The sequence below is a fragment of the Homalodisca vitripennis genome, chromosome 8 (genome assembly GCF_021130785.1).
Source record: "Homalodisca vitripennis isolate AUS2020 chromosome 8, UT_GWSS_2.1, whole genome shotgun sequence".
Classification (NCBI taxonomy): domain Eukaryota; kingdom Metazoa; phylum Arthropoda; class Insecta; order Hemiptera; family Cicadellidae; genus Homalodisca; species Homalodisca vitripennis.
In genome coordinates, this window is record NC_060214.1 from 108,905,028 (window position 1) to 108,927,981 (window position 22,954).

At 34.0% G+C, this 22,954-nt stretch overlaps 2 protein-coding genes across 2 annotated transcripts; both read right to left on the minus strand.

The window, feature by feature from the left end:
* LOC124368313 (39S ribosomal protein L2, mitochondrial-like) lies at window positions 1-11,650 on the minus strand. The gene is given in 5 exon segments (XM_046825587.1): window positions 1-179; window positions 181-267; window positions 2,406-2,623; window positions 10,416-10,471; window positions 11,409-11,650. Coding segments are annotated over 5 exon segments (744 nt in total). The 3' UTR covers window positions 1-38.
* A 7,842-nt stretch (window positions 11,651-19,492) lies between these two features.
* On the minus strand, window positions 19,493-22,954 carry LOC124367866 (nucleosome-remodeling factor subunit NURF301-like). Its single transcript, XM_046825042.1, has 4 exons — window positions 22,841-22,954; window positions 22,124-22,319; window positions 20,699-20,783; window positions 19,493-19,750 (listed from the first exon to the last, which is right to left on the minus strand). Exons 1-4 carry the CDS (start codon window positions 22,939-22,941, stop codon window positions 19,548-19,550), a joined length of 585 nt encoding a protein of 194 aa, XP_046680998.1. The 5' UTR covers window positions 22,942-22,954; the 3' UTR covers window positions 19,493-19,547.

Here is a 22,954-nt window from a genome sequence, read left to right on the forward strand (position 1 = left end):
TTATTAACATTAAATACTTATATTAGCTAAATACAATATTATGATATTATATTACTGGGCCTCTTCGTGACACTTAATGTGAGCGTAAGATACTCAGGTTCCTCCTTCTTTTCCTGGACTATTTCCTTGACCGGAGGCAGAGCATAGATCTTGCGACCAAAGCGCCCAGTCTTGAGCTGGGAACAAGCCGGATCGTGGACGGTAACCTAGTTCCCGCAACCGGTTGGGCGAACCGATGTGCATCTTGTCATTGTGTATATTAGACAAACCGTCCTGTTCAAACCATATTATAATTAATAGTAAGTCCTTTTAAAATTCTCTAAAAGCAAATACAACTTACAATATAATTTTAAAAACTAACCACAATCTCATTTAATATGTGAAATTACTTTGCCCACCTGCCTCCTAAAATCTTAATGTTTGTGTCTCAAATGAGTAGAGAGTGTGAGGATAGTGTGTTTATTATATTCATTATATACAAGTACATGTTATTATTTTGCGTGTGAGTATGTGATGTTAAATATGTTTATATACCTTTTTATCGTAATACATTTTTTATTTTTTATTCTTAAATAAAGTTGTACTTTTTGTTCATATTGAAAATGTTTACAATAAAATATTTAGTTTTATTATTATTTAAAAATAAAAATATTTTGTTCTAGTTTTTGTATATGAGGTTAAATGTAAGAAAGGTCCATGAGGCCCTAATTTCGCCTCAAATAAAGAAATATTTCATTTCATTTCAAATGAAAAGGTTTGGGAAACCCCTGATCAGTCTTAGTTTGCAATGATAATCAAACCTATCAGGAATTCTAGACATGTAGTTGTGATCAAGAGAAGGGTTAGAGTTGGGGTATGGTAGGAAGGAACCATTGTTACGAGAGCGAATCTCCTAACTTTACAAAACATTTTAATATGGCCTTTCAGTCTTCTGGATTCCTCTTACATTGTCTGTATTATTAAGCTAGATTACTTTTTGTGAGATGTTTTACTTGTTTTGTTTTATTTTTGTTAAATTATATTTGACACTGTACTGATCTAGATTCAAGATCTTTATCGGTCTTTAAACACATTCAACAATGCAAAGTTACTAAAATATTCTAAACTAAAACTAAAACAAACAATTCAGATTCTACCTGCTCAATCCAGCCTACCAGTAAATATATAGATCTATATAATTAATAACAACAATAACCAAACAACCAACAGATCTACATAAATTAACAATCATAACTAAATATCTATTAATATATTTAACATGGATAAAATTTTAAAACTCAACAATAACAAAACTGAATAAATAAAATTGAGACACAATTTTAAAAATTAATGTTGTAGTATCGTAATTTAAGAATAAATTCATCCACACTGCAAAATATATTAACTTTTAACCAGCACTTTAAAACTGCTTTAAAATTTGATTAAAGATACAGACCTAGCGTGTAATGGTAACTTATTAAACAATTTAATTTCCATAAAAGGATGACTGCATTTTGTTTTGGTTAATTTAACTGGTAAGATATAAGAAATAAATCTTATTTCCAACCAATTTTATTATATGGAGCAGAGACGTGGACGTGGACTAAAAATGATTTAAGCAGATTGCAAGCTGCAGAAATGAGATTTTTAAGAGGGATAGAGAAGACTACAAGAAGAGATAGAATAAGGAACGAAATAACCAGAGAAAGATTGAAGGTAGTTTCACTGCAAGAGACAATGGAAAGAAGAAGAATACAGTGGATAGGGCATGTGTAGAGGATGGGAGATAATAGAATGCCTAGAATAGCACTGGAGAAGGAGGAAAGAGGAAGAAGACCAAGAGGAAGACCGAGAGGAAGATGGGAGGACCAAGTGTGGAAAGACATAGAGATAAGGGGACTACAGAAAATGCAGGTGGAGGAAGAGGAGACCTGGAATGACAGACAAAAGTGGAGGAGGCTGTGTGTACGACGACCCGTGATAACGGAAACGTCGGATGATGATGATGAACTGGTAAGAATTGTAACAAATGCTCTTTGTTCTAGTAGGATAATCATGAATATATTGTGTAGTTGTAAATTTTTTAAGTTTTTTCCTTTCTTGTTTCCTACATCTAGAGGATCATGTTGAAAGAATAACATCTCTCTCTACTTATTACTCAATTCCAGTATAGTAAGAAGTCATCACTATTTAGAAGGTGTAGCTAGTCGGGTTTAGATAAGTCTCATTCACTGAACTACAAATATCGCAATACTTAATTTAACAAAAACTTTAAGAACAAAATGTGACAAACTACCTATATTAACTCTACACAAGTTCACCCATAACTTCAAATCTAGATGTTGGAAAAAAGCGTGTATTTTTAACATTATAACAACGTTTATACATTGTCGTTTAACATTAGAACGACAGTAACGTGTAGAATACTGACCCACAACACACATGTTCTCTGGAGGAAGGGCGACTTCTATCTTGGATGGCAACTGGACCACGACTTTGTCACCCATCTTGCGGAGGATGGTGGCACTGCTGCCGGCTGCGTGAACATAATATCCTCCTGTTCCCGTGAATTTCTCCACACAGTGGATCTTGGTTCCCATAGGGAGAGCACCCAACGGGTAGGCATCACCTTCATTCGGGTTCACTGACAGAATAAACCAAAGAAAATTAAAAAGATCTCGCAATATATATTATCTCAATGTAACCTGCATGAAAATATAGTATTGTTGCCATTTCACCATGGTCATATATTGTCTGTTTAGATTTAGATGTTGTCTGCAAAACAGATGATATTTGTTTAGTATTGCAAATAATGTTGAGACGATACAGTAATTTTTTCACATACTTCAAACTGGAACAGAGTGTAGAGGGGGGGTTTCAGATATACCTAGCACCATCAGACTATTTACGTCTGGACTGCTCTTAGTAAAATATAATCTTGGTGTGACATTTTATACTACATAACATTTTTACAATAAAAATAATTAAAAATTCTCATATGTTAGAACAAATTATTCACAAATGACTGTTTATCTTGATTTTTGGTGCACACAATTCAAAATCTCTTTTTTGTCACATGAAAATCCCATAACTCATACATATGATTATAGGTATTCTTTTGAACCATTGTTACTACTTTTTAGTGCCATTTTAATTGCAAATTTGTTTACAAATAAAATTCAGGGATTTTAAGGAGAATTATACAATATTATTTTAATTTACATGAATTAAATGAATAGGACAAATTTCATACCCTATAAAACTTCACCAAACAATAAATTAATAATTACAAGATAATTTTATCTTAAGGATTGGGAAATATATATACATATCTAAACACATATTAATGTCCCCCCCCCCCCCCCACCCCCCCCCCCCCCCACCCCCCCCCCCCCCCACCCCCCCCCCCCCCCACCCCCCCCCCCCCCCACCCCCCCCCCCCCCCACCCCAGACCAAACTTAAGAAATAAAACAAACATTAAATATAATGTTTTATGTCTTCTATTATCTGTCTAGAAATATAAATGTTCCCGTCTATGGACCTATCAATTAGTGTATGTTTGTATATGGCTCGTTCCTGTTTCGGAGTATAAAATCCACTCAAGGCTTTTTTGTGAAACACATACATCATTGGATTGAATCTACAAACAATGCAGTGTAGTCATATACCTTATGAAGAATTTCTTAAACACTTTACAAGATAATTGATCATGAAATACAATAAAGTGTGTTAATAATAGAATTAAATGTACATATTTTACAATGACTAATATTGGTGTTTGAATACTAAGTCACTCCCCAAAGGGATTACAATCAGAACAATAAATCTCAATATCAGAAAATAAAACAAATTTGGCTACACATAGTAAAAAACCTCACGACAGAAATAGTGTGTGAAATTCAATTTATTTTAATTTATTACCAACGGATCAAAACCGTTACAGCATTTGAGTGCAATAACACAATTTTGTAATAATTACAATATTTATATCTAAGCTGTAAACAAGCTGTCTTATAACAGTGTAAAACAAGATTGAAATTAATAAATAAGTCAACGTTAGTAAACAAATAATAGTAACAACAGTAAAAAAACCCAAATAGGGTGATGTTATGGAAGTCATAGGAATTGATAATCTACTAAAGCTCATCGATAAACAATGTAGAAAGCAGTAAGTTTGTTGGTAGGTATACATATTATGCTACCAAGAAGAATTTTCATGCTGCAACAAAGATTTATAAAGACGAAAAACTGCTTCTGGGGAGTTGTAGTAAGAGGCTCAGAGCACTTATGTTTTATGAGATAGCAGTAACCCCACCGCTACTAGCTTTATTAATTGTGTCAAGAATTACATCCTTCCTAAGAACTTGGAAATTAAGTAGGGCCAGTTTACTTGCGAATACATTCGGCATGGCATTGGTTTTAGTGAGAATTACAATGTACAGGTATATATATATATATATATATATATATATATACAGGAAACAATCGAATGGCAAAGCTCCGTAAGTTTGGTCCTAAATTCATTCGCATTTTGGTAATATATGTCTAGATGCGTTGATCCGTTGGAAGATTTTGTTTACTTTTTAACAATGAATGAAGTACTATTGATATGCCTTATGGAGAAGTTGTATTCACCGCTTTCAGTTCGATATTTTCAGGGTTTTACGAAGACCCTAGAGATGTTTCTGTTTTTAGTTAACCCTTAAATGAGCGCGCGGGGGCCTCAACGACCCCACGAGTAGATATATTGCTCTATTTTTCGAAGTAGGTTAGCTAGACTGCTGTGACGCTAGATACCTTCCGGGTAGACGATGAGTAATGGCGCCCTACAGTCAGTTTGGCTGTGACCGTCGCGGGTGAATCGTACAGTCCGTTCCAAACAAACATTACACGTTTGGGTCGTCTAGACCCCCGCGCGCGCACTCACGTTACCTGCTAGTGTTGCAATTACCGGGTCATTTTTACCCCGCGCGCGTACTTGTGTTATTTGATATGTGCATTGAAAGTGAATATTTTTATATGTGATACAGAAGGAGAATTTGTATGTATATACATTGCTAACGGATTTTAAATATAGATTGTGATAAAGCCTCATGTAGCGAAAAGGGCAACTATTTCGTCGCTTCCAAAAACGCTACGATCATCGATCCTCAAGGTTGCTAATGTGCAAGAGATTCCTCATCGAGAATCAGCAGTCAATCGGCCAGCGGGTTCGAGAGTAAGATGTGTTGTTTGCCCCCGCACAAAGGACACCAAAACAACACAAAAATGTTATAAGTGCCAACGACCTATGTTTTTATCACACATGGGGACCTTCTGTAATCTCTGCCAAAACATAAATAACGGTGCAATTACTGATTCAGACTAAGTTTCTGCAGAACACATTTTTCACGTGTTTAATTGTGAGGTATATTTCTCATATAATTCGAGTTTTCTATACTGTATATCTACTGTCATCTGAGGTGTGTTCAATATTCAATAAATATTTTTTTCTTTATCAGTTATTTCTTTCCCCCGTTTACTAGTCCTACTTTTATCTCCCCAAAACAAAGTCTTAGTAAGTTCAACAAACACTATATAGTATTTATATTTATATAATACTTTAAAAACAAAGCTTATTTTACAAAATAGAAATAAATAAAAAAATGAATTGTATTTTTATTTTTATTATTACATTTTACTACAAGATCGTGGAATATAGTTTTACATTTTATTTCAATCAAATAATTCAGTATGTATATAGTTATTCATACTATATGTATATACATACATATGGTGATTTATGCAATAAATGTTTTTTTTTCTTAAAACTATAATTTAATACTTTTAACGTAAAAATGAATAAAAAATATAAAAATTATAATAACTATAGTTATCTTTAATTAAATATGTATTAGACATACGCAATAATGTAAGTAACTATAGTTAATAACACAAAGAAGGTAAGAATGCACTCATATTTATTATTTTCTTAATGGGGGTCTAGAAGACCCCACGCGAGCACTCACGTAACTTTAGGAGGCGCGCTCATTAAGGGTTAACCTATCATGGGAGAAAAACAATGTAATCTCTTGTTTCGGCTGGAGAACTCAAGATTTGTTTTGTGGGGTAGGAATGTTCGAATGACGATTTCCCCAAACGATAGAAGGTAAAACTATCAACAATAGAATTATCGGTAACCAGAATTGTATTGAGAACATCCTGACAGGTACCTGATTGCAAAATAAAATTAACTGTGTTAAAAGTAAAATCTCATAAAATACACAACGTGTATCGACTATCGAAGTACCATAGACAAGCTACGCAAAAACTGCTTAAGAAGAAAGAAGAAAGTGATCGAAAAGAAGAAGAAGAAGCAACTCCAAAAAAGTCTGATTTGCTTAGTTGCTAGCTTGTTTGTACTGTACGTTTCCAAATGGAGGGAAGAATATTATTGTTTGCGTTAAGTGTTGATATTATAGCTGTTTGACGTTATATTTGCCTAATTAATTATGGATACGAATAAGAGTTGGTCTTCGGGGTTTGAATTTGTGGATATCGAAATCATTGATCACAAAAATGAGTAAGTAATCTAACTTAACATTAGCCGCTTTACGTAGGCTACTCTGCAACATCATTACGTATGTACTCTAATCCTAAGAAAGTCGTTTGGAATGTTTCTGTCAATAATCAGCATTGTAGTTTACCATTTTATGATCATCTATTACATATATTTTTCAAAGTGTGATAATTATTTGTAATAGGAGTTATTTGAATTTGTGTATATTATAAATTAGCCTATTGTTTGCCTTAGGCTAGCTTAGACTTTCATTTGGGCGAAACATGAAGCATTGTATTTTGGTCTTGAGATTAGTAATATTAACACTATGTATTTGCCAGGGACGTTTCACTGATTTGGAAGGATTTGTAAGTGTTTGGAAAAATGTAAAAACTCAATTTTATATAAAGTAAGTACTAGCCAATTATGCATTACAAGTTTTACAAAATTATGTTCTATTAGTGTATATTTAGGCAAAACATTTAGCCCAACTTAATTTTTGTGCATCACCACCATCAAAACGCACAAAACATAGCCTAGTATAGGCTACTGTATTTGAACAAAAAGTTTGTTTTTTAATACTCTTACCATCTTATCTCTTATCTTAGTAATAAATAAATAAAAAAATACATACACAACAGATAGTTTTTATATAATGTAATTCGTGTCAACATTTTTGTTTCTATAGTTAAGATAATCATAAATATGATTCTATTGTGGTGGTGCCTCATATTATACTGTAGCCTTATTTGGCTACACACAAGGGGTAAGGTACGATAAGCAGACCCGGTTTTTTATATCAACGAATGTAATCATCGATACCTATTATTCGCATTTCAAATCCTAGACTATCAATCAATATAAAAGTATCTATAGTCCTCAATAACAATAATATGTTTTAAATTAAAATATGAATGTAATGTCTTACAGTGATCAAACAAATTATTATAACCAAAATTAGGAAAACTGAAAACGACCATATTTGCTCCTCTCACAGTTACAGTGTTGTTTCTTTCTCACAAATTTCACATAATGGGTTTTTTTGTTCGGGTACATGAGTCCAACATGTTGAAGTCACAAAAAAACATGTCTTATCATCTTTCACAAAAGCAATGTCGTTTAGTTTTCTAAAATTTGACTGTAATTTTTTATAATCATATGTTACTTATTAAATAAATGAGAGAATTGTATTTCGAGTATTATTTTGAAAGTGTTTAGAGCTGTTAATGTAGATTAATTTATGTTAATTGTTCAAAATAATTAATCAGTTATCGATTGATTATATCGATGGTTATGATTAAGTAATATCGTTCTGCCAATTTCGTTATAAAAAACAGGGTCCCCGCTTATCGTACCCTACCCCACACAAGAAAGGTACAACACTAAAACGTCGGTAAGTTTTCATAGGCTATAAAAAAAATGCCTGAAAAAGTCATACTATAAAAACATTGGAAATGTCCATGCATCAATATCCCAATCTAAATTCTACACATTAGTAAACATTGTCTTATAGCCTATAACTCTTTAATACCACTTTTATGTAACTTATTGGAAATTTTTCCACAAAACACTAGCTAAACGAAAGTAAAATTAAACAAATCACTGCTGATTTAACAGGTTTGCTGTACTGTAACAATGCTACTTTGTATTGCTGTGAATTGATATTAAACCACATTGATGTTGAGCTTTTCTGAATGTGTTCAGGGGCATTAAAAATATCTACAGCTTGAAAGTCAATGGATTGATGTTTAAACTATTCATGGTGGCCACTTTTCAACTTTAAGCACTTAGAGAGTTAATGTTAAGGCTTGTTGGCTTCCTAGACGCGTAATAGATGCGCTGTGGCATGTACCTCGGTCGGAAACACAAGCCGCCGTCCAGTGGTTTCTTAGACTGTTTTTGTAGAAAGAATAAACACGGTTTGTGCGTAAACATGACTTCTCGTACAAAGAAATTGCTAGCGGCTGCACTAATGCTTATAAATTGATTTAGATTCATGACATGGATATTGTCGGCATTACAAGCTTCGAAAAAGCGTTGTTAAACAGTGCAGTGAGATGTTTCAAAAGAAGAGACAATGGAAGGGTGCTTACTATTTATAAATCGCCCTCAAGGATGTTTTAGTTTTTGTAGCAAAACATGTTAATTTTAACAATGTAAAAAAATTTTAATTAGTATGAAACAAAACTTACCTGATTTATTCAGCGAAACTCCTATTTTCTTTACATATGACGTCCTTCTTTATATTAATTTTTATAGTCAAGATGACAAAACTCGTTTATAGCGCTTTTTGGCATTACAAGCGTTTTATGATGTCAACGGGTTTTTGGCATATAACTGGGAAGACCACCCAATCAGAAGATTGTCTTACGTCGCTGGAGGTGGGGAAAATGGATAATGGAAAATGGATTAATGATGTATTGTATGTCTGAGTGGGATTTTATGTAGTGCATATGAAATTATTTTAGTTATTAAAAATAACTTCCATAATATTTCTTTTAGAAGGAGGACCCAATTCAGTTCAATCAAATCAAATTTCTTTATTGCCAAGGACATGGTTAACATGTTATTGCCAAGTGGGGCGTCAAATGACGTTATTGTAACTAAAATTTTTTTCCATCCCGTTCTACATCAAAATTCCTCAATCAAAACATACATTTTCACCTTACATTCATTTCATTTTATTCGCCACAATCATCCCAACACCAGCGTCGGGGCGAAATACCTATTGGCTGGTCTCCCAGTTTTGTTGCCAAATAATCGTCGGACATTTATAAAATGCCTGTGTCGCTAAAATGCGTTTTAGACGAATTTTGAACGCCTTGGGCGTTGGGGCATTTTTTTATTCGAGTGTGGCCTGCGTGTTGATTAATTGACACTCCTGCTTGTGATGGCAGGCGTTCATAAATCACCGTTCTGTGTTGGCCAAATTCGGGTAGTTTCCCCTGGCTCTGGTATCATATGAATGTATGTCTTGGCCACTTGTCTTGACGCATTTTGACATACAATACTGTGTTGTTTCGAAAATGTAGAGACTCGGCAGGATCAATACAGCTGGCAAACTTTTGAAAGATTCTCTGCATGACTCTCTGTAAATTTCAAATGTGAGAATTATTCGAATCGCTTGCATTTTGCAATACTGAAGACCCTCATCAAACTGATTGTTTGCAACAAGCACCCCACAATGCAACTCCGTAGGTAAGGTGGTGGGTAATTCAAGCCATAATTACCGCCGTCATCAGTACCTGAGTGGGGCAATATTTGGCTAGATTCATCAAAACAAAATTTCCTGAGGATATTTTTGGCGTAAACGTGATCAATTTGATTATTCCATGTTTCAACCCTCGATCAAGGTGTATTCCAAGGAATCTCGACACTATAGACCTCTTCTAGTATGGAGTCTGCCAACATGGTGGCAGGACCACACCGAGAATCCACAGGCTGAAGAGCAAAGTTGATGACATTGGTCTTCGTTGTGTTTGTTTGGAGATTGAGGCTGTTGAAGTGTTGAAACGCAATTGTTGACATCAACAAAAGAGCGTTCTTCCAAGAGAGATGTTGATTTTTCACTGAAAAAAAGAGTTGTGTCATCAGCATACTGCATGGCCTTTCCGTGCATTAGTGATGACTCAATGTCATTGACATATAGCAGAAACAGAATTGGGCTAAGAATAGATCCCTGAGGAACCCCATAGTCCAGTCGGATTTTGTTTGAAAGTTGATTTGAGATTTGGACAACTTGAGTTCTGTCGCTTAGAAATGATCTAAGCCACAAGTGTGGCACGCCTCGGATGCCGTGTGTTTCCAAAATGTCGAGCAGATGTTCGTGGTCAACACAATCGAATGCCTTAGATAGGTCGAGAAAGACACCTAAGGTGGCATTTCGATTTTCTATACCCTCAACAACCATTTCAACTAGATTCGCCACAGCGTCGGTAGTTGATTTTCCTTTTCTGAATCCGAATTGGTATTCAGAGAATTGGTTGTTTTGATTTAAAAACTTCAGCATTCTGATCAAAAAAGATTTTTCAAAATTTTGCTCAAAACTGGCAAAATGGAGACAGGCCGATAATTATTTGTGGAACAGGGATCGCCCTTTTTATAAATTGGACTTACTTCGCGGATTGTAGGAGTGAGGGAAATACTCCTTGTTCAAAGACAAATTAATTAAATGTGTTAGTGGGCTCAGAATATGTTTGTAACATTTCTTTATGAGCCACATAGACGTCAATTCAATATTTTTCGATTTTTTTGGACGGGAGCTGTCTAAAGATTCGATCAAGCTCTTCTTCTAAAACCGGTACCAGTGCCAGTGACGTTACTGGACTATGTATTCGCCTAAGATTCACTTCAGGCTGCAATGGCCGGGGGTTTAGCTCGTAAGCCACAGACGCGAAAAATCTATTAAACTCGTTCGCCACTCCCAGCCTCACATACAAGTTCATCTCCAATTTTAGTTTGATTTGATCACCCTGTCTTTTGTTATTTTTGATGATGCCCCCCAAAATTTTTTTTGAAACATTTTTTGAAGATATAATTTATTTTGAGACATCTATAGCTTTCGCTGCTTGGATCACTTTCTTATATGTTTTTTTTTTATCGATTGAAAAAGAGTTTGAATTCAGCGTTCGAAGTGTTTTTATTGATTTCGGAGAAAATTTTAATTTCTCTCTCGACACCAATATACCTTTTGTGATCCAATTGCTGTTTGCCTTTTTTTGACAAACTTTGATTGTTTTCGTAGGACAGCACAAATTTAGATGATAATTTAGGACCTCGTTAAACGTTTGAAACTGCTGTTCTACTGATTGCGTTAAATTTAGAAAGTTCCACGTTTTTTGGACAGGAAGTGTTCAGAAGAGCAATGTTTCCAGGCCTCATGTCTCTTACTGTTTTGTGATTTTGAGCTCCCTTTCGAAGTGTTTTCCCCTGATTACAGCCTCTTGGCCACAGTGATCCGAGATTGCTGTGTTGACCACGGACACCGCGACACCTGGAATGTTGGAAATGATGTTGTCTATAGCTGATTGAGTAGTTGCCGTTACTCGCGTTGGAGACTTGACAAGCAACTCAAGGCCAAAAGACCTCAACAAATCCACACATCTTTTGTTGATTGGATTCTGGTTGTCCATTGCGTTAATATTGAAGTCACCATGAGGATGAAGTCTTTTCTGTGATTGGTCAAGTCTGTAAGTAAGTGTTCAAAATTTTGAAAAAAAAAATTTCTTCACTTCCACTGGGAGACCTGTAAATTCCCAAAGACCAACAATGTTGTGTCACTGCCTTGAAGTTTGATACCAACTGCTTCAAAGTCGCGATCAACTTTTCCTTGAATTGAAAAATTGGAAAAGGTGAAAAATTAAATTTTTTACAAAAATAGCAACTCCCCTCCTTTGGAGTGGTGTCGACAGTAAACGTCTGCCAATTTGTAAATTTTGGGAAAGTGGCAAAGTGTATGTTTTTGTTGTTGAAACCGTTTTTTGGTTACAACAAAGTACATCTGTTTTCAAATCTTCACACATGAGTTGAATTTCCTCAAGTTTGTTGGTTGCCGATTGAGAATTTTGGTGAAGCAGTCGTATCGTATTTTGAATGTGAAATTTTGAATTTTTTGTTTGTTTTTCTACACCGGCGGTCACACACCCCGTCGCTTGAAGGTGCGGTCCCTAAAAAAGAGAGCGTCCCTTGAGGCCGTCACCGTCCGGAGTACACGGTCCCCTCGCCGCTTCGGCATAGGTGACATGCTGGTGTCTTGGGGGATGCTGAGGGGGGTCGGCTGTCTCCCCCTTGGCAGCCACAGGCGCCGGCACGATGGCAGGAGGGGCGGCGGCCGTCGGAGCAGTGACGTGCGGCGGCCGCGCAGGCTTCCTCGGTCCCGCAGGGGCGGTCTCAGCTCCAGGAGGCTCCCCACCACCATCTCAAACCATTAGCCGCTTACCCCCCATTGAGAGATGCTGACCGTGCAGTCAACTCATCGTCGTCATTGTTTGAGAATTTTACCTTCTCGGCGACCCTTTCCCTCCAATTCTAATATTGATATTGCACAAGGCATGTCTGTTATGCAGTGTATCTCAGAGTTGACTGCTCTGAAAGCAGTAAGCCAAAAACGCTATTCATGTGCGCGCATTTGATACGTTGCCTGGGAAACCGCTTATACGAAACCCCATAAGACAAGTGTTCTGCGTCTTAGATACGCATACGCAGTGCATCTAATTTCGCGTCTAGGAAACCACAGCCTTAGCCATAGTAGGCTTACTGTCATCAATGCTATATGGATTGTTTGAACATGGTCTAGCCTGGTTAGTGTTCAAAAAAGTTTGGGGATTAAGTGAAGGCCACTATTTTTCATAGAGTTTTTCTTACTGGAGACCTAACAAAAGTACATTATAAGAAAAACAGATCTTATTTGACTGACTTTGAAAATTAAATGTTATTACTAGTTCTTGTTTCTGCTTTCCAAAAGGAAGCAATGTTGTCGAGGAGAATACCACTCTGTTCCTAACTACTATTTGTTATTCAGGTTATATTTAAGTAGGTATGAACTACATATACATATTATAACTATAAAAAGTGATAAGATGTCAGAACAGTAGGATGATCTGGCACGTGTTCTAAGGTCGGGAAATTACTGATCGGAAATGCTGCTGGCCATCGGCTTGGTGCCAATCTCCACATCTGGTGAAAGGAAGAAAACATCCAAAATTTAAGCTCAAATTACATGAGCATCATAAAGGTTATCTTTAACTTTGGTACTGCTAGTCACTTATATATGATAATCTATCTTATACCTACTTATATCACGTAGGTGGTGATCTGCGAGAATGGTGTGTCCAACTGTTATCGCCCGGGTATCTGGTGTATTTGATTTTGTGACTTGTGACGTACATTTTCATCAATCGCATTAAAACTTACATGGCTGCAAACCCTAGGAACCAGTTTAACCTAGCTGTAATTTATTGGTGTGATGAGGTGGGCCCCACTATCAACCCCACCCAAAGGGTGCGGTGGTTGCCTTTACCAGGAGGGGACAGATGGAGGGCAATGGGCTATTTCTATTCAGAGGCTCCTCCATTGAGCTGAAGTTGAGGTCAAGTACCTGGGCGTGATCCTAGATAGGATTCTAAACTGTGGACCTCATCTAGAAAGGGTCATCGACAGAGGGAAACCCCACCCCCCCCCCCCCCCACCCCCCCCCCCCCCCACCCCCCCCCCCCCCCACCCCCCCCCCCCCCCACCCCCCCCCCCCCCCACCCCCCCCCCCCCCCAAAAATGTTTGTTTTTCTCCAATAACTTACCTATTTTTGCAGCCTTCATATGAGTGAGTTTTACACAGATCAGAGATTTGAGTAATTTGAGATGTTAGCGAGGACTAAAGGTAAGAAGGGATACAAGTTCCAGATGTACACATGATTGTTTATTTTAACAAGATTCTAGTCTACGACCACACAGCTCTATTTATACAAATCCAATGAGAAAACTGAAACCGGATTCAATTGTTGGAAGTGAATTCTACCAAATCATGATACGTTTTTACATAGAAAATACTTTTAAAATAACAGCTTTGTATAAAAATTTCGTCTTAAAAGTTATATTTAATTATAATGGGGCAAGGTTAATATTTACAATGATCATCTTTTTACATACTCTCAACATTATTTTAATTTCACTCACTCCGATATACACGGCAAAATATAATTTGAACTGTACAAAAATATTATTCCAATGAACTAAATTATTAACAATATTGATACATTATACATTCCCATTAAATAACAAATCAAATGTACATTATTTTAAATTACTATCAAAATTTATAAAATACCTTTTTACATCTACGTCAACTTTCCTGGTTTGAAATTACTATCTTACTGTTAATTATTAAAACTTCCTATGTACAGTGTATTTACACACAAAAAACGATTTCATCCGAGTAATATCAAAATGTGCAAAAGCTGCTGCCCTATTATGTAAATACCAACATAACACCTATAAACATATATTATGCATTTTACTAGTAAAAATTATCAATTTAGAAAATATACATAATACAACACAATTTGAAAAAATATTTCTCTTAAAACAAGTTATTTGTTAACGGAAGTTATTATGTATTGTAATAGTCTTTGTGCTGCCTTTCTTTTAATATAACTAGAATGAAATTTTTTGTTGGTTTGGTTGTACAACCTTGAAATAAATTCAAATCCGGTCACTGATAATTGAACAGGCCTACAGAAAAGTGTGAATGTAATGTTACGGACTAATTTAAGTTTAAGTAGATTTTGTATGCAAAATATTAGCCTATTGCAATCGTCCTCAAAGTAGCACTTACCGAAAATTTCTGCAAGACTTCACCGAACATGAATTTCCCAGAGTCCAAAAACACTCCTCTGTTCAAAATGCTTTATAATACAGCTTGTGGAAACAATATCCCAAGAATTTACCGAGCTGGAAGTACTACTTGTTGTTTGATTCTCACAAATGTAACATGTCACAAGGACTATAATTTAATTTGTACTAAAATACATACAGTAGAATACAATTTTTGAAGTGCTAGTGAATGAGCTCTTTTTATTGATACCAACATTAATTTGTTGTTAATATTTGTAGAAATAATTTTGAATATGATGTACCAAACTTCATTATACTATCTAACAAACTTGAGTATTATTTTTCAAACATTCCACAATATAAGTTGTCTACGACAGTAACCAAACAGTTCAATTTCAATAAAGCTGTTCTGTTATTTTAAGAATATTATTAAATTTTTTAATAAATCGACATTATTCTTTCTTTAAAGAAATGGGTATTTATAAATTTTTTAAACTGACCAAACACATTTTGAATTATATTGATAAATAGCTGTTTCTAACAAATAGTGCATCTCACCTTCGTATCGTTGGAAGTAAATTAATTAAACTAACTTCCAATTTCCTTATTTCCCTGCCAATCCCAAAGGATTGCTATATGAGCTATGCCATTTCTCATGTAACACTCAAACCTCTATGTGAGTATTTTCACAGTAAACACATCTCTTTGGATGTTTAACCACCGGATGTTGGGATTAAATGTGCATGTGTTTGCAATCTAATTTTCCTTTCTATCTGGAAATTTTTATTTTTAAGCTGGTGCAAGTCATTATTAAAAATGTTATAAAACTTGGTCACATCTAAAAGGTTACGTCTGGCATGTTCTGTTTCCTGACATAAATGAGTTTAAAGGTTTGTAGCAGTTACAAAACACCAGTCTTTCAATGTTCAGGTCTACTATAATAATCTTAAGTTTTCTTTTGTTTGTAGTTATGGCTCTCCAGAAACCAGATAATATCAGCATTGCTCGAGAAAGCATATCTATAGACATCATAAATGGAAGTTCAAGTAATAAAATAATCAGTCAAATTTTAAGTTGGAGCCATTGATACAGATAGTATAAAGAATTTTTTAATTTTTAAGAATTAGTTTTTTGCTTTTAGAACAAATTCCATTTGGCTCCAAATCATTTAGGGCTGTAGATAAAGAATTTGATCTAGCCCAATATTTTTTTCTCCTCCTATTCTCAAATTACTCTTACTTGAAGCTACCAGTGTGTCAACCTTTACACCAGATCTTATTAATACCCAACTGAAATACATTTATCTGTAGGTAATAAGGTAAAATGTATTTATCTGATACAATCCCCCTATTTGCAACATACTAATGCCTACTCGTTAAAAGCATCTTAGTGTAAAAATCCAATATTGTGCAGGTTAACAAATTTGCTTTTAAGGTTAAATAATGTACTTGCGTAATTTGATACACCAAAACATCAGCATATGGAAACTGAAGTGAAATGAAACAATTCTTAAACCCTTTTCCAAACTGGAGCAAAATTGAGATAGGATTATTTAATTATTTTACTGAGTAGAACAAATTTGGATGGTTTTATCTTAGTTTCATAGTAAGATGAACATATTCGCAAAAAAAAGCCCAACCTGAACTGAACTGTTGATTGACCATGCACTAGTTTGTTTCAATCAAGATATTTTCAAGAAAACGTATATGCACAGAAAAAAGGAATTTTATTCTGTATTAAATTATATTAATTATGACAAAATACATTTTAATAAGAATAAATGTATTTTAACTTTTTCCAAATCAATTTAAACAATTAGAAATTTTACAATTTAAGAAAAATATTCAAATCCAGTATCCTAAGAACAATAATTTATCGATTTTTGAGTGAAATAATTATAACACACCCAGCTCTTTATTATTATTAATTTGCGTTTTCTGGCAAGTACTGGTGGTTGGTACACTTGGCCTGACATAATGGAAGTTTGAACATTCAATTCTGCAGAGGAACTAAAAGACTATCACAAAATGCTTGAAATTATTCACACAGAGTACCCATTCTAAAACAAGCTTGATTTAAGACCTGATAGTGTGGCGATCTATTGTTTCTTACCAAGGATATGTTGATTAAAAGTTTCTCATGTTTAAGAATGTATTACCATTTTCATTTACATTGATTTTAACACAACATATAATCATTAGGCATAAGAGGAAAATCCATGGAGCCTAATTATTACTTCAAAACAAAAGTATATTTCAAATATTTAACAGTTTTTGAATATTTCACACAACAATTGAGGATTTCACATATGACTATTACATAGAATTTACGTCAATTTATAATCAAAATTGTGTTTATTGCAACAACAAGAATTAGACGCATGAAATAAAGATTGTGCACTTCAGTGAACCCATACTGACAATTAATTCTTTCATACTATTTGGAGACCAGCGGAGAAGTCTGCTATGTAAACTACTGAAGTTTTAGTTTCCATGTTACAATGTCAATATTTATAATTATTCAGTGAATAGCTTAAGTTTCCTCAAAATAACTTACTGTTTTTACCAGTTTTATTTTCTTCATGTATGTATTATGTAATTATTATGTCTGACATTATTACTTCTAGCTGATTATTATATTAAATAGATTGAACAATACTCATTTGTCATTGTAAAATTATGTAATTATAAAGTATACATTAAAAGAATGTCATCGATTGTTAAGTGTTACAATAAGTTGCGTATAATCCATGACCAGTTGTACTTTGTCTTTGCCACTTTAGTATGTCCTGAATCAATAACACGATCGATTTGTGTCAGGATCCACAACACGACAAAGGGAACAAAGAGAAAATAACTACGATGAGTAACAAATGTGACATTGCCGCATCATTGGTTAATGACCACACTCATAGCATCTAGTCTCACCTAGCTAGAATTAAAATATACTTTACTCAAAATTTAGGTTGATTACAAAAATCCTTAATAATTGTTCCCCTATTTTGTTATGATCAATATTAATTTATCAATAACATTCAAACAATATTAATCAAAAAATGAATTTTCTGATAACATTTTTACATACTATTTTTTTTCAGTTAGCCATTTTGAATATTTAAAATTGTTCAACACTTTCGCTGCGGCTCTATCTTGAGTGATAATTATTTTAATAAGACAGTAAGCGCACTAGTGCATCTGCCACAGTCAATGCGTTAAAGACATATTTTATTCAAGAAGACGGAATATTAAAATTAAATTTGAGAAAAATATCATCACAATCTAAGGTATCAATGGGCTATATTTCAAATTCTTTAAGGATGTCAATATTGTTAAAGCCTAGTAAACCTACAAACCGGCATAAAATTCTCTTAACTGATGCAATACAATCAATATTCTTCAAGTTCCAACCCTATCGTAAATTACAATAGTACCAATAATTTTAGTACCATTTTCAAATCAAATTTAACCCATTACATTTTTTCATTATTGTTTAACCAACAATCTATCTTGGTTTCACAAAGAATCGCTGTTTTCATGAATTAAAAAAAATTGTGGTTATTTTTTATTCATTAAAATACTGGAAACAACTTAAAATCTGTGGAATTTTCGGAGTATTTTACTAACTCTCTTTGGATAATAATATAATTTACGTTGTTAATAACAGTCTCCAACAGTAGTTTAGCTGTGGCAATACAGACAAGTATTTTCAACATATATACCGACTACAGGCGATTCTACCACACATTTGATAAAGTTTTTGTTGTTAGACAGATGTAAGTTTTACATAATTTGGCAAACAAAATTTCACAACCAAACACAACAAAACTCAACAGTTCAACATGTAAGGGAACGCGGCAACACTGTTTTAGATTTCAAACCGTTCGCTCTTAAAAACATAATGGTAACTACATTTTGGCAAATTGAAAAATGTCATACGACTCACTAAGAGAGAATCTAAAATGTTGGATAACTGGGAATGTTGGATGTAAATCGAAAAAGACAGCAATACACAAAAAGAACAAAAATAAATACACAAAAGACGAATAAAACAATAACAAGTCCAAAATAAACTATTCATTCCTATTGTTTTCTTAATACAAATATAAACAATAAAGACTTCCACTGGAATTTTATTGTTTCTCAAATAGAAAATAAAAAATTATATAATTATCACAAGTGGTAGCTCTTTTAAGATATTATTCTCATCGACCATGCAAAGAACCATGTTAATCACGAGTCACATTATGCTCTGTATGTACACTTAACACTCTAGGAGTCAATACGGATCTAGAAATAATTTATTCTATATTACATTTGTACATGTGGCTATATACATACAGAAACCCTGTATCACTTTACAAATTTGTTGTCCAAAGAGCCGACTCTGTGAGACCACCGCTCCATCCTACTTACACACCATCTACAAATCTATATAAGGCAATCGTTTCCAATTTTGGTAAATAATCAAATTAAATTTCCACATTTGATTTTGGTGGTATTTGAAATTTAATCACAACCGGCTAACCGACAACAGCACTAAACATACAAAAGTATATGGCATAAATTTGTAACAGGTTGTTAGAACAAAATAAACATTGATTTGATACCGTTGGTGGCTGAGGTCTTGAGGCGAATATAATAAAACAAAACTTTATGAGATCGATTCAAACAGACCTTCCTCCCGAACACAAGTTCAAATCCACTACTTGTTGTCCACCAGCTTGTCTCGCAAACCTTTCACTTTCTGCACAAAATACGCTTCTAGGGACTCGGCACACTTGAAGAACGGTGATTCTCTCGGATTGTAGTATCGGCAGTTGTCGAATATCTTGGTCATGTCACCTATGAACTCACTCAGCTTCTTATACTGCCGGTCTGTTATCCTTAACTCGATTGTTTGAAGATCTGCAGACACACAATAATAAATTAGTGATGAATGCGAATTAATAAATGATGTTCATTTTAGTGTATACAGAACAGTAGAAATAGTTATTAAAAAGTCTTCTTATGTACCAATTGTGTCAGGTACCCTAATTCAACGTGGGCGAGACAGAAAGCTACATAATCTCCTCATTGTCTATAGATGCAGATTCTATCTATTAATACAATTTTATATTCTTGTATTGCTTTAGTATTGAATTCAACATTGAAATTCCGGTCTTATTAGTTTAAAATTCCTCTTCTATAACTAGTATTTTATATAGTTGACAGATTTAATTGAACACTTTGAATTTACATCAAAACTAAATATTACTTTTGAATAGTTTGAAAATAAAATATTTAAAAAATTTATTTAACCCGTTTAAAAATGGCGGCCATTAGGTTTTGAGTTATTTTGGTTGGAATAATTTAAACGTCCGACATTTTGAAACAGGTAAAAGGATTTTGTTAATATTTTATTTTGAAAAAGGTCTACCAAAGATTAATACAATCCTCAAGTTTCATGACTATTTTAACTGGTTCAAAACATATAATTTTTCTGATAAAGAACACATACAGACATATAGACGGAAAACTAAAGGTGTTAGGACATACCTTCATATGAATTTGTTTGCTCATTTTTATGTGTACAACAAAATACCAAAGTATTGGAACAACTTTTATTGAACACCCTGTATAATTTTTATTACAGTTTTACAAATTTATGTAAATGGTTTATTGATCTGGGTACACTTATTTTACCTTGATTTTAACAAATATACCGATGATGGATAGTACTTTTCAGACTCTTAAATTTCCAACATTTAATAACACTCTGGGTGATGACGACGAGAACTATTCTGCTATGGTCAATTTAAACATACACTCTTTTTATCTTTCACATTTTTTTAAAAACCGTGTATGTGTACTCACCCATAGGTTCCTTGATGACTTTGTAGTAATCTGGAGCTTCGGTGGGATCAACGGGTTCCATGAATGGCCAGGCACTTTTGTGGCTCTGGAAATACAACCAGACAATTAAACTCACTATTGCTAATGTGGAAATTGATACAATTCTGTAATCTGCCTGCTGCTACCGGCTGAGTACCCAACACCACGTCCTACAGGAATCATGTTGACAACATTCTCCCTTTTGGTTATAAACTAACCTTTCACGGATGTATATATATATATATATATAATTTCATTTCAATAAATTTCAATAAACAATATATATATATATATATCTGCTAGAGTACTCCGCTTTAGAATAGCTTAATAGTGGCTGTTGTGTTTTAATTCCCATCTACACCACCCGGATAACACTTTTGCCAGTTTTTTTTACGTGTATGAAAAATTACTAATCTGTCTCAACATCAGGGAACAGCTGATGGTTAGTACCAATATGGCAACATCGCCTCATACGTCATTCGACTGTATCATCATTTTAATAGTGTGTTTGTGGCAAAAGAAAGAAAAATATTCGCAAAACTATAAATGTATTTTTTAAATAACACTACGTCCATCACAAGAAGTTTACAAAACTACAAACAAAAACTTTCAAATCATGTCTTCAGTATTATATTGTAATTGCAATTTGTTTTTGTGTTGGCAATACCCCAATTTCTCAGTAATATTTACTAAAACAAGCTACATTTAAAAATAAAAACATTGCATTTTGATTATAATGTACTATTTAGCCTAGTATATACATTTTTGTTTTTAGGCTCATGTAGTTTTTTGTAAGAATTGCATGTAACTTGACGTTATATCGTAAATAAATTGAAAAAAAAAAACAAATTTTTTGTTTTATTTTAGATACAAACACAACTATTAAAGAAATTAATTAAACATTTGATTTTGTCACATGAGTACTGTTCATTTTATTCCAATTACATTTTACACATCTTTTTACATTTACATTTTTTATTTAGAAACTACACCCTAACACAAAACTCAAAAATGGTTTGCTTACTGAGCGACTTCTGCTAGTAGGGTTAAATTATTCAAAGCTAACTACACTGAACTTGATATGTATCTGAATTGAGATTTTCACTGTGAGGGCGTTTCTCTTAGATGTGAATTACTAAATCAGGTGTCGTGTTTGCCTTGCCTCACAATGATCATGCATTTTTCTTCTATAAGCAAGAACATTTATCTGAGAGAAAGAATAAGAATGCTTCCCTAATTTCTTCCAAACACCTCTGCTAAAAATACATATAATTTAAAAATTCAATTCAACTTTCAATACATTTAAAATGTTTGTGTATATTAGAAAATGACACAATAATTGTGTCTTTAGAAGATTTAACAACTGATAGACCAAAAATTAAAACTTTCACTCAATACGAAACTCACTTGCAGCTGCTTGATGAGTTTCCGGAGAGCCTCAAAATCCTTTGTGTTGAGATTCTTCATGTTGGCGAAGTTGATGGAGGAGTTGCGCTGACAGTTGGGGCAGACATACTCATCGATGTTGTCCGCTTCCGACTGCAGGATGCCTACACAGCGGCCGTGGAACCAGTCCTGACAACGGTCGCAGCAGATGTAGAACCTGCGCACAATTGCATCATCAGTTTTGCCTTAATATAATTATGTTGTATATAATGTTTTAGGGCTTCAATTGAAATATGATATGAATATTATGTTATTTATGGGTTAATAATTTTGAGTATTCAAAACTCAGAACAAAAACCTTTTTTCAAATTTTATTTTTGTACAATAAGAAAACTTTAAATGGCCTATTTTGTACACAATAATGCTGTGACCGTGGGCTATACCATACATGACATCAATGTATTTTCTTTACATTTGTTTTTACGTTTTATGACGACTTCAAGATACTATGATTAGTCATTAGTACGGTATACAAAACTATTATGAAATAATTTTTGTGTAAAACTGTTTGAGACTGTATTTATCAGAGGTAATTTGCGAAAATATAACATTTATCAGAAAAATGTGCTTCTATAAAAAATATGTAGCTGTCACATAAAAAGGTATTTTGCAGATTTTTGGCTGTTTGCGAAGGGTTAAATTGTAATTTTACAGAACGAGGCAACATATAATACTTACTGAGACTCGTCGTAGGGCTGCTTGCAGAGGCAGTAGAGCTCCTGGGTGTCACGTGCGTGTCGACACTCTGTGCAGACAAACTCCGTCAGTGTCTTGCTCATGTCCTCGGTGATG